The 14,616-nt window shown below is 35.5% G+C and overlaps 1 protein-coding gene across 1 annotated transcript; it reads right to left on the bottom strand.

The window, feature by feature from the left end:
• Positions 1 to 13,375: 13,375 nt before the first annotated feature.
• LOC125858970 (uncharacterized) lies at positions 13,376 to 14,098 on the bottom strand. The gene has a single exon (XM_049538725.1). It carries the CDS (start codon positions 14,096 to 14,098, stop codon positions 13,376 to 13,378), a length of 723 nt encoding a protein of 240 aa, XP_049394682.1.
• Positions 14,099 to 14,616: the final 518 nt, after the last annotated feature.

Genomic DNA, 14,616 nt, shown 5'->3' with positions numbered 1-14,616 from the left:
CTTTTAGATGAAAGTATCAATGTTATTGTGAAAGGTTTTCTCACATATGAATATGATAATGATTGTGAAAGGTATTTCTCACATATGGATTCACATTGGTGAAAGTGTTTCTCACCTATGCTTGAATTGTAATTTAAGGAGATATTCTATGTTTTGTTCTTTAAAATGGGGATTTGTATTGATTATTGTCTTTCCTATGTTGTAAAGAATACTTGACTTTTATCTATTCCATTGGATTTTAGATATAGCACCAAGAAGGCTTTGAGGTGGAGGCTCAAAAAGGATAGTAGCAACCTCTAATCCCTAACTACGTGCCCCTGTAGGATTGTCTTAAATGACCTAGCTAGTGGATCCACTTTAGCAAAAGATGATGTGTACGGGTTCTACCTTGGAAAGTAGAATCCCCTTCTTTCGATATGAGGGATATACCAGATTCCATGATATAGCTCGCATGGCTTTATTATCGGTTAAAGCTAATATCTCACAAAATGAATATTTTTCTTCAAAGCTTTCTTATGTCTCTTATTTCAAATGCATTGACCATATCGTATGATTTATATGTAGTTCCTTCTTTAAGCTTTTAAATGTTCAATATTATTCATGCATTACATGTTTTAAGATATTCATGCTACCATGTCTATTTTGTGTTTATTGTCTAATACTTAGTACATTTCATGTACTAATGCTTACATGTGCCTACATTTTCTCATTAAGGTAGGATCCACCGCTCCCACTTCTCACACTTGTGGCTAGTGGATCATTCGATCAATTTCAATATTCGGTGAGTTCTCAGGTATCAAGGACTCATATTATTTTAATTTATTTATGTATTTATTTTCTTTTGGATGATGTATGTGGTGTATGGGTTACGTCCCAACCACTTCTTTCATGTTAGATGACTTGTTGAGACTATGTTAGGTTTATGTTTTCTCAAACTCTTTTTTGATATAAGATTGCTACTTTTGACATCTTTATTTCTATTTTTCCGTATAGTACATGCTAAGTGGCTTGTGTAGGGCCTTTCGAGATTCTATAGGCCATGTTACGCCAAGGGTATACTTTGGATCGTGACAGCGTTCCTTCAGTGTGCTAACCTAAGGCATCTAAAGTGTTACCCCTAGTATAACACATCAGTACTGCACTTATCTTGAGCATCAGTAATTTGGGTTTTGGGGTGATGCTCCAGTAGAGCGCCCAAGCCAAAAAATGTCTTTTGTGACTTCTTTTGTGTGCTTCTTTGAGTTTTGTCCACACATTCCTCCTATTCCCTCACTCCCAAGTATTGCTTTCCTTTCGAATTCCCTACATTTCCTAATCATAGATCTTACTTCATTTTTAACGCAATATCCATCAAAATATAAAAAAAAAAGAATAAAGAATGATCCTAAAATACAAGGTACATGTTGGGGAAATGTAGTAAATTGATATGTAAATAAGCCCAAGATCATGTTGTATCTTACTTTTCATATCAACAATTGGTTGGACCAGTTGTGCAATCACCTTCTGTTCTAAAAGATAGGATCACTTATAGAAAAATCAGTCAAACCAACATTCTCACTATATCCATTCAAAAGGCTTTGATCAGGGAATAAATCTTTGGAGACTTTAGACATCGTGGAGTATGGATGTTCAACTAGCTCCTCAACACAAATCACTTGTAATTACCTGATAATATAAAAGAAAAAAACAACAAATAAAAATAACTCAAAAGATAAACATGTTAGTCTTCATAGATGATACATAATACAAAATATCACACATAGAGTCGTAAAAACAAGAGTTGTTTTATTTGAAGATAAGCTATCCCATAGATATAGAGAAATGACTAAATAGACAAGAATTTGTATATTTGATTCCAAGATTAGTGAATCAGGATGGTTGACTTGATTTGACCAAATGTGTTCTTACATCTTCAAATGTTGTACTTTTGATTTTGGTTGATATGAAACTCTAATCTCCTTGTAAGAGTCAGAAAAAAAAATATCTCAAAGATAGGGACCGAGCCTTGAAAGGTGCTCTACGTATCTCACACATGAGAATTCAGGTCCTACACAGTTCGACTAGGTTAAATCTCTTTTCGATTTAAGATGGTAAATTATCCTTTTTTATAAGATGAGAGAACGAAATTTAGGATTTGAAACAAAAGTTTGAATTTTTTTTTGAAAACTATAGACACAAGGAGTATTTGGACGCTCTTTTGATAGTGACTTACTATTTGTGCTTCGGAGGTTCTAAACATTTATTTAAAATGAATGTGCTAGAATGTCTCCAAATAAAGCAACACATTCACACAAACAGTCATAACATATAACACATATGCATTTATTGTGTGTTCTAACAGATATGTGGCCTTTTTTGCCAAGGGTAGGTCTAATGATTTGAAGATTGTTTAACGTTATTTGAAAATTTTTGTTGCCCAAATCAATATATTATACAAGCTTTATGAATAAACTTAATAGGGACACATAATAAGGTAAACGAGATATAAATAATCAGTCCCACACTAGGGTACAATCCTAAACTAAGCCTTTTTGAAAGATCCTTCCTTTTTGGACTTCTTGTCATCTCCAGATACCAACACCTTTTGGTTGAAATAGCAGTTTGTGAAGACCCTCCTTTGACTAGAATAATCTAGTAAAATAAACACTAAAACTCGGGACACAATGATTAGCTAAATGGTGTATACATCCTTCAACTTTAAACACATAAATATGATCGTCCATTTGGGTTGGGGGTCATTTTGGACTCAAAGTAGACTTTCTAATGGACCCGACACACCTTGGGTATTGGGTCATCTTAGGTCAATGCACTAAATTCAGGGATTTGACTTCGCTCTACGCTAGTTGACTAAGAGTAGGCTTTATTTTGAAGTGGACCAGTGACTGAAGTGGACAACGTAGATTGGGGAAAGTTAGCAACCGTTGACCATCATGTGGTCCAACTCATTTCGCAAGGGAACCTCTAGTAAACATTTGGATTTCCAATGATTTTGACTCACATAATTGTCGTAAGGCTTTCAATTCAAAAAAGTTTGAATTGGCGGGAGAAATATTATGAATTCAATGATAGTTTACTATTCAGAATTACACACATAAAGCACAAACAGTAAAGTAATTACAAATTAGTACAATCCCTGATCGCTAGTCAGATAGACAAACAAGTGTAATGGTTAGAATCTAACTAAATCTCCAACAGAGTTGACATTTATGTTAATGTGTCAAAAAGAAGCAGTTTAAAAATTAATTTCAACTTTAAGAAAAAACCCAACATTTTAAAAGAGTCGTCTTATAATTTTTTAGGAAAAATCAAGAAACCTTTAACTAATTCCAAAAATACTTCAACAGAAAAAAAATCTTTCGAAATTCCAAAGAAAGGGTACGAGGTTTTTATTTCCATTTAGAAGGTTCTACGCACTTGTAATGTCCAGTAGCATGTGGTTATGTACAATTTAAAACATTATTTGACTAAATTTTGAGAAAATTACTTAAAAGTAAATAAAGACTATTTAAACATTATTTGAAAATTAAAGAACTTAAACATTTGAAATATTTTTTGGAAAGAAATTAAACTTTGTCTAAATGAGTAAGTAAGGAAATACAATTAAATAAATGAGTTAGAAGAATAAACTATTACAAAAATTATTTATCTTTAGGAAATTTAATTAAGTTAACCTAAGCATTCAAAGTTAGAATTCATAAAAAAAAATAGTAAGCAAATAACAATAATAAAGTAAAGAACAATCTCAAACTTGGGCTCTTTTGCCCAAATTCCAAAACTCTTGGTCTTAGCCACCCAAACTTGTCCTAAAATACTATTCGAATGGCTTGTTGCATCATGTGTGCATGTCTTTGCAAATTTTAGTCCATTTATCATTGTGTATGCAATAGTGTATATCTATTGTTGTATATGTTGTATATCTAATGTATATTGATGTATACAACTCAAATCTTGGCTCCCCAGACCTGTATCAGACCCATTTCAACCTTTAATTTAGCTTTCCTTGCATACATATCAACTTCCCTTTCATCCAAACAAGATTAATACCGACTCAATAAAGGATTGTTAGGTTTCAACCCAACCTTAGATGCAAGAAGAGGAAAGGGAATCCAATAGACTCAATCGGAGGGAGTTCATGCTAAGAAAAATGATGATAATGATTACTTCTCAGCATATGGAAGACTTCACTTTAAAATAGAATAATGCAAATTGTAGTTATATGAATGCAAACTTATCTAAAAATCACTAAATAGTGAGGTTACAAAGGAACATGAAGTACAAGTGATGAATATTAGAGATAAACCAGATTATTCCAAATAAGAAATTACCTCAAGTTATCTAGGCATCATAAGAAACCCATTTGAGTATAATCAGAAGGCTCTTGAAAAGCCAACATAAACAATCAATTAGGATTGAAGCAATAAAAAGGATTAGAGAAAGGATTCCTCTAACAAGCAAAAATAATTCATCATATAAGGATTGGATTTTCATAGCCAATATTCCCAAATAATCACATACTACAGCGCACAACCCATTTTATGAAAATAGGACTAATTCTTACAACTCATTAAAAAATTTATAGATTTTACCTAAACACATCATTAAAAAAATGTCATATGGAACACAATGAGCATTTGATAAAATAGTAACAATCATTCACCCATAAAGAGATTTAAAGACTATTTAAAAAACCAAAAATCATAAATGAACATGATGCACATGAGTAGAGGAGCAAATGTCTAGACCATAAAAGGATACTTAGTTGATACTACATCAAAGCTACAACATTTTTGTGTTATATTTATGAAGAATACAACAAAGAAGTTACAAAATACATAACTTTAATGAAAAATAGTGAACGTAACAAAAAATTTGTAGAAGTCAACATTCATGGAGGTTTCGCAACACTTTTAAGGCATAAACATCAAAATAAGCATTCAAGAGAAAATTCGGTTCATAGGAATTAAACCCAAACAAGGAAAAAAGAAAATTTGAGGACATAATAAATTTTTAAATAAAACACCCAGAAAATAGAGACATATATTCAAGTCATATTCAAATAAAAAAAAAAGAGAGAGAATAAACACGCATTATCATTGAAAGAAAATACAACTATTTTAAGAATAGAGAGCTAGTATTTGATCAAGCAAAGAGGCATTGATACAAATCAACTGCTAGACAGAAAACTAAAGCTAAAACATAGAAGAGAACTAATAAACAAGCGAGGAGGTATATCATTTTTGGAGCAGTGACAGCTGAGAAAACGAATACAAGAGTAACTCCAACAACAACAAGCTCATCCTAGAAACAAAGAGTTGACATTGAGCTCAAAAGAGATCTAAGCTTCTAGTTTTCGAAGATTTTTTATGGACCTGAAATTCTCCTTAACGACCTTTTCAAAGAAAAAGCGATGTATTTATAGAATAAATGATTGTATTTTTAGGGGGATAAAAGTTTTCTCTTATTCAAGGGAAAAACCATCCTGAAATAGGGAAGGGAGAGGTATTTATATAGGGCAAAATTGGAATCGATTTGGAGGGAAATTGGTGGGAATTCAAAATGATTGGGGAATTTGAATTTGAAATTCAAACCATCCATGGAAGTTAAGTCTAAGCGGGCTATTGTATGAATTTAACTAATTCTCGACGGATTGAGAACAAGAGTCATCTAATTCTCTGATGAAGGAACGAGTTCGAGAATGTTCTCGTATAGAGAGAATAAGGCAGAGATGAGAGGTGTAACACCTTGAATTTCAAAAATGAAATAGGTTGCATGAATTTTGTCCACCGGTGTAGGTCTATGAGACCAATCTACAATATGTAGAAATTTCTACGGGTCGTTGACCAGTCTCATAAAATTGGGAAAATAATTTTTGAAAATAAAGTCCCAATACGCCATCCTAAGATCAACTAGGATGGTCCGTCAAATGTTCTATGAGTTATATATGTGTCTCGTAGGTAGGTCCAAAACTAAGTGAAATTTTGAGGTCCAAGTTGAGTTCTATTTCAATTGATCAAATTAGAGTTCTTCTTAGTTCTACATGGGTCTCATTCAATTATGATTTTTATTTTTGTTTAAATCTCCTATTACATTATTTAAATGTAATTACATGATATTTAGTTGAAATTATATGAACTCAAGCATGACCCATTACTTTTAGTTATGAACTTATGAAAAACTCAGGAACCCATGAACTATGGATTCTGAATGAGAATGCATGTCTTATGAAAATGATGTTTATGATGATAGGGTGCTTTTTTGTGAAAAGTGTTAATGTTGTTCTGAAAGATTTTCTCACATGTAAACATGATCATGATTGTGAAAGTTATTTTCTCACATATTGGTTCACATTGGTGAAAGGTGCTCTTACCTATGCTTGAATTGTAACTTAAAGAGCTATTATATATTTTGATCTATAAGATGTGGATTTATATTGATCATTGCCTTTTCTATGTTATAATGATATTTGATTTTATCAATTATGTTTGTATTTAGACTTAGCACCGATGGGGCTTTAAGGTGGAGGCTCGAATAGTGTAGTCTCTAGTAGCAACCTCTAGTTCGTAACTACATGCCCCCGATGGATTATCTTAAATAACCTAGCTAGTAGATCCACTTTAGCAAAAGATGATATATACGGATTCTACCTTGGCAAGTAGAATCCTCTTCTTTTGGTCTGAGGGATATATCGAATTCCATGATATAGCACTTATAGTTTTGTTGTCGGTTAAAGTTAAATATCCCGTAAAACCAAAAAGTTTCTTCAAAGATTCCTATGTCTCTTATTTTGAAATGCAATGACCATATCTTATGATTCATACGTTATTGCTTCTTTCAACTTTAGAATGTCTAAATGTTGGTCATATCTCATATGTTCAAACTCTTCATGTTATTATGTCTATTTATGCGTACTTCCCCATACTTAGTACATTCCATGTACTAATGCATACTTGTGTGTACATTGTCTCATTAATGTAGGGTTTGACTCTCTTACCACTCATATCATGGCTAGTTGATCATTTATCAGATTCAAGAGTTGGCGAGTCCTCATGTTCCGAGGACCGAGACAGTTTTACTAGCTTTTCATCTTTCTAGTTTTTGGATGATGTATGTGGTGTATGGATTACGTCCCAACCACATCTTTTAATGTTTAAATGCCTTGTTCAGACTATGTTAGACTTCCGCGTTGTCAAACATTTTTATGATATGTAAATACTTCTTTTGAAATCTTTATTTTTATTTTATTGTATGATGTATACTAAGTGACTTGTGCCTTTTGAGGTTCTATACGTCATGTGATGGCTATCGTGATCAACGACACTAACCTACGGTATGAGTGTCTACGATCGTCGATAGTATAGTAACCCAACTAAAGGTTGGGGTTGTGTCCCAAGCGAGTGGTTTTGAGAATTGATAGAAAAATAAAATTAAGCTCTAACTAGTCGTAGCTAAAGACATTAACGAACAAAAACATGGTAAATTAATGTGGGTGACACGAAAGTGTCAAATATCAAATTGGGGGTTTTGTCACAATTAGTAAAAATAGCGAAATTAACAACAAAATCAAGTATGGGGAAATGTTCTTGGGGTGTGACCGCAACACAAGTTGAGATAAGTAAGTGGGTACATGCTTTTTGAAAGGAAATTTGCAAAGTAATAGTGACTAGGCTAAGCATTAAATGTAAATAAGTTCCCTCTCGAGCAACTTACCCTATTTCAAATGTGTTCCTTTCGGACACCTATTTGTCGCATGAAGACCAGCCTACGCCTTACCCCACTCACTCTCTCGATCTGAGTGTTAGGATATGGGACGAGGGATCACCCTCTCGGGCAGAGCCTCATGTCGACCCACTACTTAGGTCATCAGTCTAGTGATCTTGGTTTCATGACCTCCTTCTCGGGAAAGCCGAAAACACATGGGTGGCTTTGTATTTGCAACTACAAACCCTTTAGATTAAACCACAACCACTAAGTGAAATCACCTTTAAACTACATCTAACCTATCAGCAAGCAAGATCCAACAATAATATCAACACATATTTGCTAAATCGCACCCCAAAATGGGGGTTTTTAGCTACACATCAAGAAATAACAAAATACACCTAAAATGATAGTAAAATCAAATGGGTATAAGAAATTAAACCTTGATTTAAGCAAAGGAAGAAGAATGGAGAAGACCCACTTCCAACTTGGGGTTTCGTGCTTGCCTTCAGCGCTTTCACGTTCTGGACCATTAGGTGGTATAGTACTGCTTCACGTAACTGTTCAGCGAAGCGCCAACTTCTCCTTTCATCGCTTTTTTTTCCTTCTCCTTCAGGGCTTCGCGTACTGGAACAAAGGGCGGAGTAAATCCCTTCGACGAATCCCTAAGTGTGCTTGGCGATGCTTGGACTTCAGCTTCGTCGTTCTTTTTAGCCTTTCTGTTCCTTTTTGCGCCTAAGTGTCTATGCTTTCACTAAAACTTCAAATACCTGAAACTTAAGAGTTTTCATCGGATATTTAGACAAAATAAGCATTAGAGGACACTATTTCTATCATAATAAAGTCCTAAATGAGTCCAATTTGTGGACACATCATCATGTCACACCTAGGGTATACTTTACGTCATGACAAAATGACGCATTGATTTTGTGAAGGTTTTAGGGTTTGGGTCATTTAGGGAAAAAGACATAAGGAAATGGGTTTGTTAGTGTGCTCACTGTTATATCTATGTTGGGGTATGTTTGATGGGCTCAAAATAGGATAATGGGAATTGGGGATATGTTGATGTGTAGTATTGTGGGTTTACAAAAATGGGTCAAAGTTGGCTGAAAAAAAAAGGTTTATGGGACTTAAAATTCGAGTGGGGAAGTTTTCTAAAATAAAAGTACCAAAATATCCTTAATTAGAGATAGACAAATGTGTTTTTCACCTAGAAATAGAAGGCGTGCGCCGCAAGGGTTGTCACAGACCTTGGGGGCACCCCGCAGGCTCCATTGTGGACCCATATTGTTTTCAGCATTTGAAGTTTAGTTTGGTGTGAAGTGTGGCCCAGACCTCAGTGTAGTGCTTAGTAAAATAAGCATTCTAAGAGATATGCTCAGTTTAAGTGTACCCTAGTAAGAACTTACAGTGAAACATAATCAATAAGAAAATTTCCACTCCATTTTGTGCTAGAAGATTCTTATGATCTTAATTCAAACCCAACACCCTTTCCACACTTAGGAATTAACACCTATTTATAAATAGAAATCATCATGTGTTGGGCCTATACACATGCGAAGAATAGTTCAAATCTTAGGTTAGAATTTATGGGGTGTTAGAATCTAGCTACAAAATCTGCAAGGAAACCTTTTAGTAAATAAACCAATGAAAAATTTTCATCCATTCAAACATTTGTAGGCATCTGAATGTTACAGCTAGGCATAGGGAAAGTTCTTTCATTAAATTTATTCATAATCCCACTTTAATTATATCTATTTCATTTCCCAAATATCAGAAGCAATAAATTATTTTAGAACCCTCTATGAGCTTAGTGAAAAATCAATTTAGACAAGAGATAAAATCTCTTCGAACTAATAATGGCCAAAAATATTTATCGTTTCAATTTAATGAATTATGTGGTGAAAATAGAATTATTCATCAATTGACTATTTCAAACACTCCACAACAAAATTGTGTTACAGAGATGAGAAACAGAGTGCTCCTAGAAATGGTTAGATCAATGATGAACAAAGTCAGTCTCTCAATTATTTTTTTGGGTGCTACTTTGCTTACAACTCTCTATTTACATAATTGAATGCCTCCAAAATTACTTTCAACCACTTGATAAAATTTATGGACCAATAACCAGTAGACATCATGGTCTGAGTATACCAAGACCTTGGGGTTATGGTGTCTATACACATAATTCCTCTCACAAATATGACAAAACTGGGTTTGAGAGGAAAGATAATTATATTTATAAGGTACTCAGAAACCTCCAAAGGTTATATGTTTATAGGTGAGAAAAGCAGTAAAAGTATAATTGAATTTGAATCACGAGATGTCACATTCTTAGAAAATGTGTTTCCTAAAAAAAGGAGAAATGACTGAAATAGTTCATATTTGAGTAAAGGCATCAAAAAGTTCAAGGATCACTTCTTTAGAGTGGAAGTATTTTAGTAGATGATGAATTAGTTTTTCATCAACAACCTATTCCATCAGCATATGCGAGTTAAAGTAATCCTTCGACACACAATGGAAGTGACCAACTAGATGTTCTTTCAAGTGACAACAAGTGGTCACCAATCCTCTTTCAAGTGAGAGAGAGGAATAAATGTCCTTTCTTTGAGTGGGAGTGAGTGACGTTTCAAGCACACCTCATCCAATTCTAGGTGCAAAAGATCGTTAACTAGTATAATACCCACTGAAAGGTTGGGGTTGAACCCACAGGGAGCGGTACGTGTTCAAATTCAGTTATAAAGTACAAATGTTGTCTATTTAGTTGTAGGAATAGAATAAATTGAAAAAGACATGAAAACAAGTGTAAGGGGATGACACAAATGTTAGATGGGTGGTTTTGATTTGCAATTATCAGCTGCAACAGAATCAAACACTAAGGAAATAACAATATAGAGAAGAATTCTCAAGATGTGATCGATTATAGGCAAATTTCACTATATGGTTAATTGAAACTACAACTAAATAGCTAAATATTGGTGTGTAGGCTGGACTATGAGTGAAATAGTTTTCTCTCGAACAACTATCACGTTTCAAGTGATTTCTTTCGAACATCAACAAGCTTAGCAAAAGAAGAACCCACAACCTTAATACATCCACTCTCTCGAGCTATATGGGTAAAATTGAGTTGATGATTCACTATCTCGAGCTGAACCCATATCAACCCAATACCTACAAACCATTAATCAAAAGTTTTGGTTCCAAGACCTCACTCAAGCAAGCTAAGAACTCAAAATTAGAATTGCATTTGCAACAACAATTCATAGATTAAAACACCGCTAATAATTAAACCAACTTCAATATAACATTTAAATCAGTAATTAACAATACCCATAAGCTAATTCAACCTATAATCACATGATCACACCCCAAGAATTGGGGGTTTAATCCAAACATCATAAAAATAAAGAAACGATTACCAAATATATTCGACATGATCTGGGTAAAGGTTCCCAAGTCTTTACAATGGTCTAAATTGAAGAAGTTTTAAAACCCACTTGCTAAACCTCAAAGTATGCCATAAGAACTGAAACTAAGAGAAAAACTCTAACTCTAGAATGAGAAATGCAATGTTTGGAAGAGAACTACTCAAAATTCCTTTAAAAATCCAATTTATAGTTGCTTGCATTTTGGCATAAAATTCCACTCGGTGGGATAAGTCGCGCCTCACCGAGTGGTTTGGTGATCCGTTGTTTTCTCTCTTTCTATCTACATTTTGCATTGGTCTTCAGCATTCCAAGTCCTGTAACTTTGGGTGATCCAATGTATTGTCGCAGAACCGATCGGCGGATAGGCGATTCGTTGACTGCCCATTTTTGTCGTCGACTTGATTTTTCCCCAGGGCTAGCACGCTGTAACTTTGGGCAAGCTAAAGAGCCACTAGGCGGTACTCCGAGTGGTCTTGGAGATCAGCAGGGTCGCTTTTCTTCACTTATTCTGCTTTTTAGTTCCTTTTTGTCCGGTAATGTCCTTGGATTGCTCCTTAGACCCCATAGATGCAAATCAACATTTTAACATCAGTTTAGAACATAAAACATGCATTAGAGGACACTTATACTATCAAAACAAAGCCCTAAATGAGTCAAAATATCGGACTCATCAACACCCCCAACTTAAACTCTTGCTTGTTCTCAAGTAAAACTCACGATCAGCAGTTCAATAATGATGTCTACAAACAGTGTTGCATAAGACTCAACATAAATGCACACAACAAGGTCCAAACTACTTCTACAATGATCAATTGTGCACTCAAAGTTTCAAATTGTGACTCACCATCATCAAGTATGCTCAAGCTCACAATGCTTGCTTCAAATGTAAGTTCAAGCTCAACAAAAGTTTTCAAATGCCCCAATAAAGATGATTCCATATTCACACAAAATTTCTCAACAATTTAAAGTATCGGGATAACATACAACTCTCACACTCACAAAGATGAACACATGCATGACTTCACCCATAGGTTTAACCTTATTTTCCAATCAACATTCGTTTCAGTTCACTCAAGATCATAAAGGTCTTTTCAAGGCTTGTAACGGGGCTGAGTGTAAAGGTATGGTCATTTAGGCTTAGTGGCCTCTTCCTTCATGAAGTATGGCCTAAACATCACTTTTCTCCTTTTCTTTAACATTTCAAACATGCTCATAATCCACCCCATTATTCAACTCCATATGAACCACCGGATACCCCATCTCTTTTGCAATTTTCACTACTTTATTTCACAATTTTTTTCTCTTTTTTAGTCATTTTCTTTTCTTTTCTTTTATTTCATTTCCTTTATCTTTTCTTTTTACATGGAGGGGTTCCATCCTTTTCAAAACAATCGATAAAATGGGGAAATATTGACACTTCTTGACTTTCCTTCTTTTTCACCACACCCCCAACTTAGGCTTTTGGCCTAAGTTGGATATTCAAACAAACCAAAACTTCATGAAGATTATGGGTGAATGGATGAAGAGGTCAAAGTTGTTCAAGTTTCTTTCAATAAAAGGGATAGGCTCAATGGGTGCAAAAACAAGATTCATACTTCTCACAAGGGTGGCCATAAAAGAGGTATATTGTTAAATTGGTTCACTCTTCAAAATTTTTGCCTAAGATCATTTCAATTGCTTGCTTCACTTCTATCAATTGGACCAACGGGAAAAATTCTAGGGGTCATCAAATACAAGACGACCTCACCAAACAAGGCATTGATACAATCATTAGACAAGACTCCACACTTTTTATCTAGCAAGCAATTTTCATCACAAGAGCCTTCATTGACAATCGGCTAGTCACAACAAGATGCTCAAAGTTCATATATTGCCTATGTAACTTCGTTTACCTCATCATAGCCACATATTCATTTTGTTCAATTAAGAGTACTATTCAAATTTGTACAAGAACATCCACAATCACACACACAAGAGGTCGTAAAAAATTTAAAATTGCTTCAAAATCGCTTGCACATCAAAACAATAGCCCACAAGCTAAGAACATATGTAATATCACAACCAAGATATAAGTAAAATAATAGGCTCAATATTCACAAAATCATCATCAAAACAGAACCCATATTCACAAAACAGTCACAAGAGGTATGTATGGTAATACCTCAGCCCACCTAACAAAATACGCAGTTATCCTCAAATGCAACTAAAACAAAAATAGTATAAAAAGTAACAGAGAGGGAGAGGAAAGGTCATCCTAACAGGCTAAGCCGGGGTGAAATCTGCATGTCCGTCGCTCCGTCTGTATGGGCATTAGTGCTCGGGGTCTCAGTAATCATAGCTCCACTGGAGCCAACAATGGAAACATCCCTCAAAGAGGCCTGAACAGCTGAATCTACCATGGCACTCTCAAGGTCTGCCAAATCATCAAAGACAACATCCTCATGAACACCAAACTGCTCCTCATCAGTCTCAGCAACAACAACATCAACTCTAACCTCATCTCCTGTGGTAGCCGTAGGCACCTCAGAATAAGCTAGAATATCTATGCTCGGGTCATCTGGAATCTTCATCGTCCCAAATAGTGAAGTAAAATCTATGGACTTTAGATGGTCCACATCCTTCCTCAACTCAGAAACATCGGCCTTCAAGGCCGTCACCTCCTCAGAAGCACCATGTCCTCTCTCAAATACCTCTACTCTCGTTGTAAGGGCATCAATCAAAGCCTTGAGAGGTGTGAATACAGCATCAATGGCTCTCTCGATCATCCTAGGAACAACAACCTCTAATCGAGAGGCACACACATCGGCAAATTGGGCCAAATGCCCCATCTTATATAGCATCGCCTGGGTGATCGGAGGCCTAGAAGCAGAAGCAGCAGCAGATCTAGGGGGAGAGGGAGCAGCAAAAGTACTCGAGGCTTTAGAAGAAGTGGAGTTAGAAGTACCTGAAGGCCTAGTGGCTAGAGTAGGCATGGTTGCCTATGCAGGTAGCGTATCAATATAAACCTCCGGGGATGTGTCCATCGAGACTTCCCTCCTTCTATTAGCCTCGTCCCTCGTGTACTCAGCCTCTATACGCCAGATATTAATAGAAGAAGTGGGTGTAATCTCAACATCCCTCTTTTTATCTCGTGGAACTCTAGCCCGTCGACATAACTATGTGATCAGTACCTGGAATAGGAGGGACATCTGGCGCTGCCTGGACCTCGTAGACATCTCTTGCTCAATGATCAAGCCTAAATTAAGTCACTTCCAAGCAATGATACTCCCAAGACAGGCCGCCTTTGGGTGGCGGAGGATATACTTGTTCTAGGATGGCATGATCATGCTACTGATAAACCAAAACCACTACATTGCCACAACATTGAGAACCTTCTTCTCTATTGGCACTCGGGCCTCAATCCACCTAGGGGTGCTATTAGAAAAGAGATGGGCCAGCCAACCTTTAAGTCATTCAGAGTCTATGTCTGGATCATACTCTGGTAGTCATA

This window comes from Solanum stenotomum, chromosome 3 (assembly GCF_019186545.1).
Source record: "Solanum stenotomum isolate F172 chromosome 3, ASM1918654v1, whole genome shotgun sequence".
NCBI lineage: Eukaryota > Viridiplantae > Streptophyta > Magnoliopsida > Solanales > Solanaceae > Solanum > Solanum stenotomum.
Note: the sequence above shows the minus strand (reverse complement) of the source record. Positions and strands in the feature narration are given on the sequence as shown.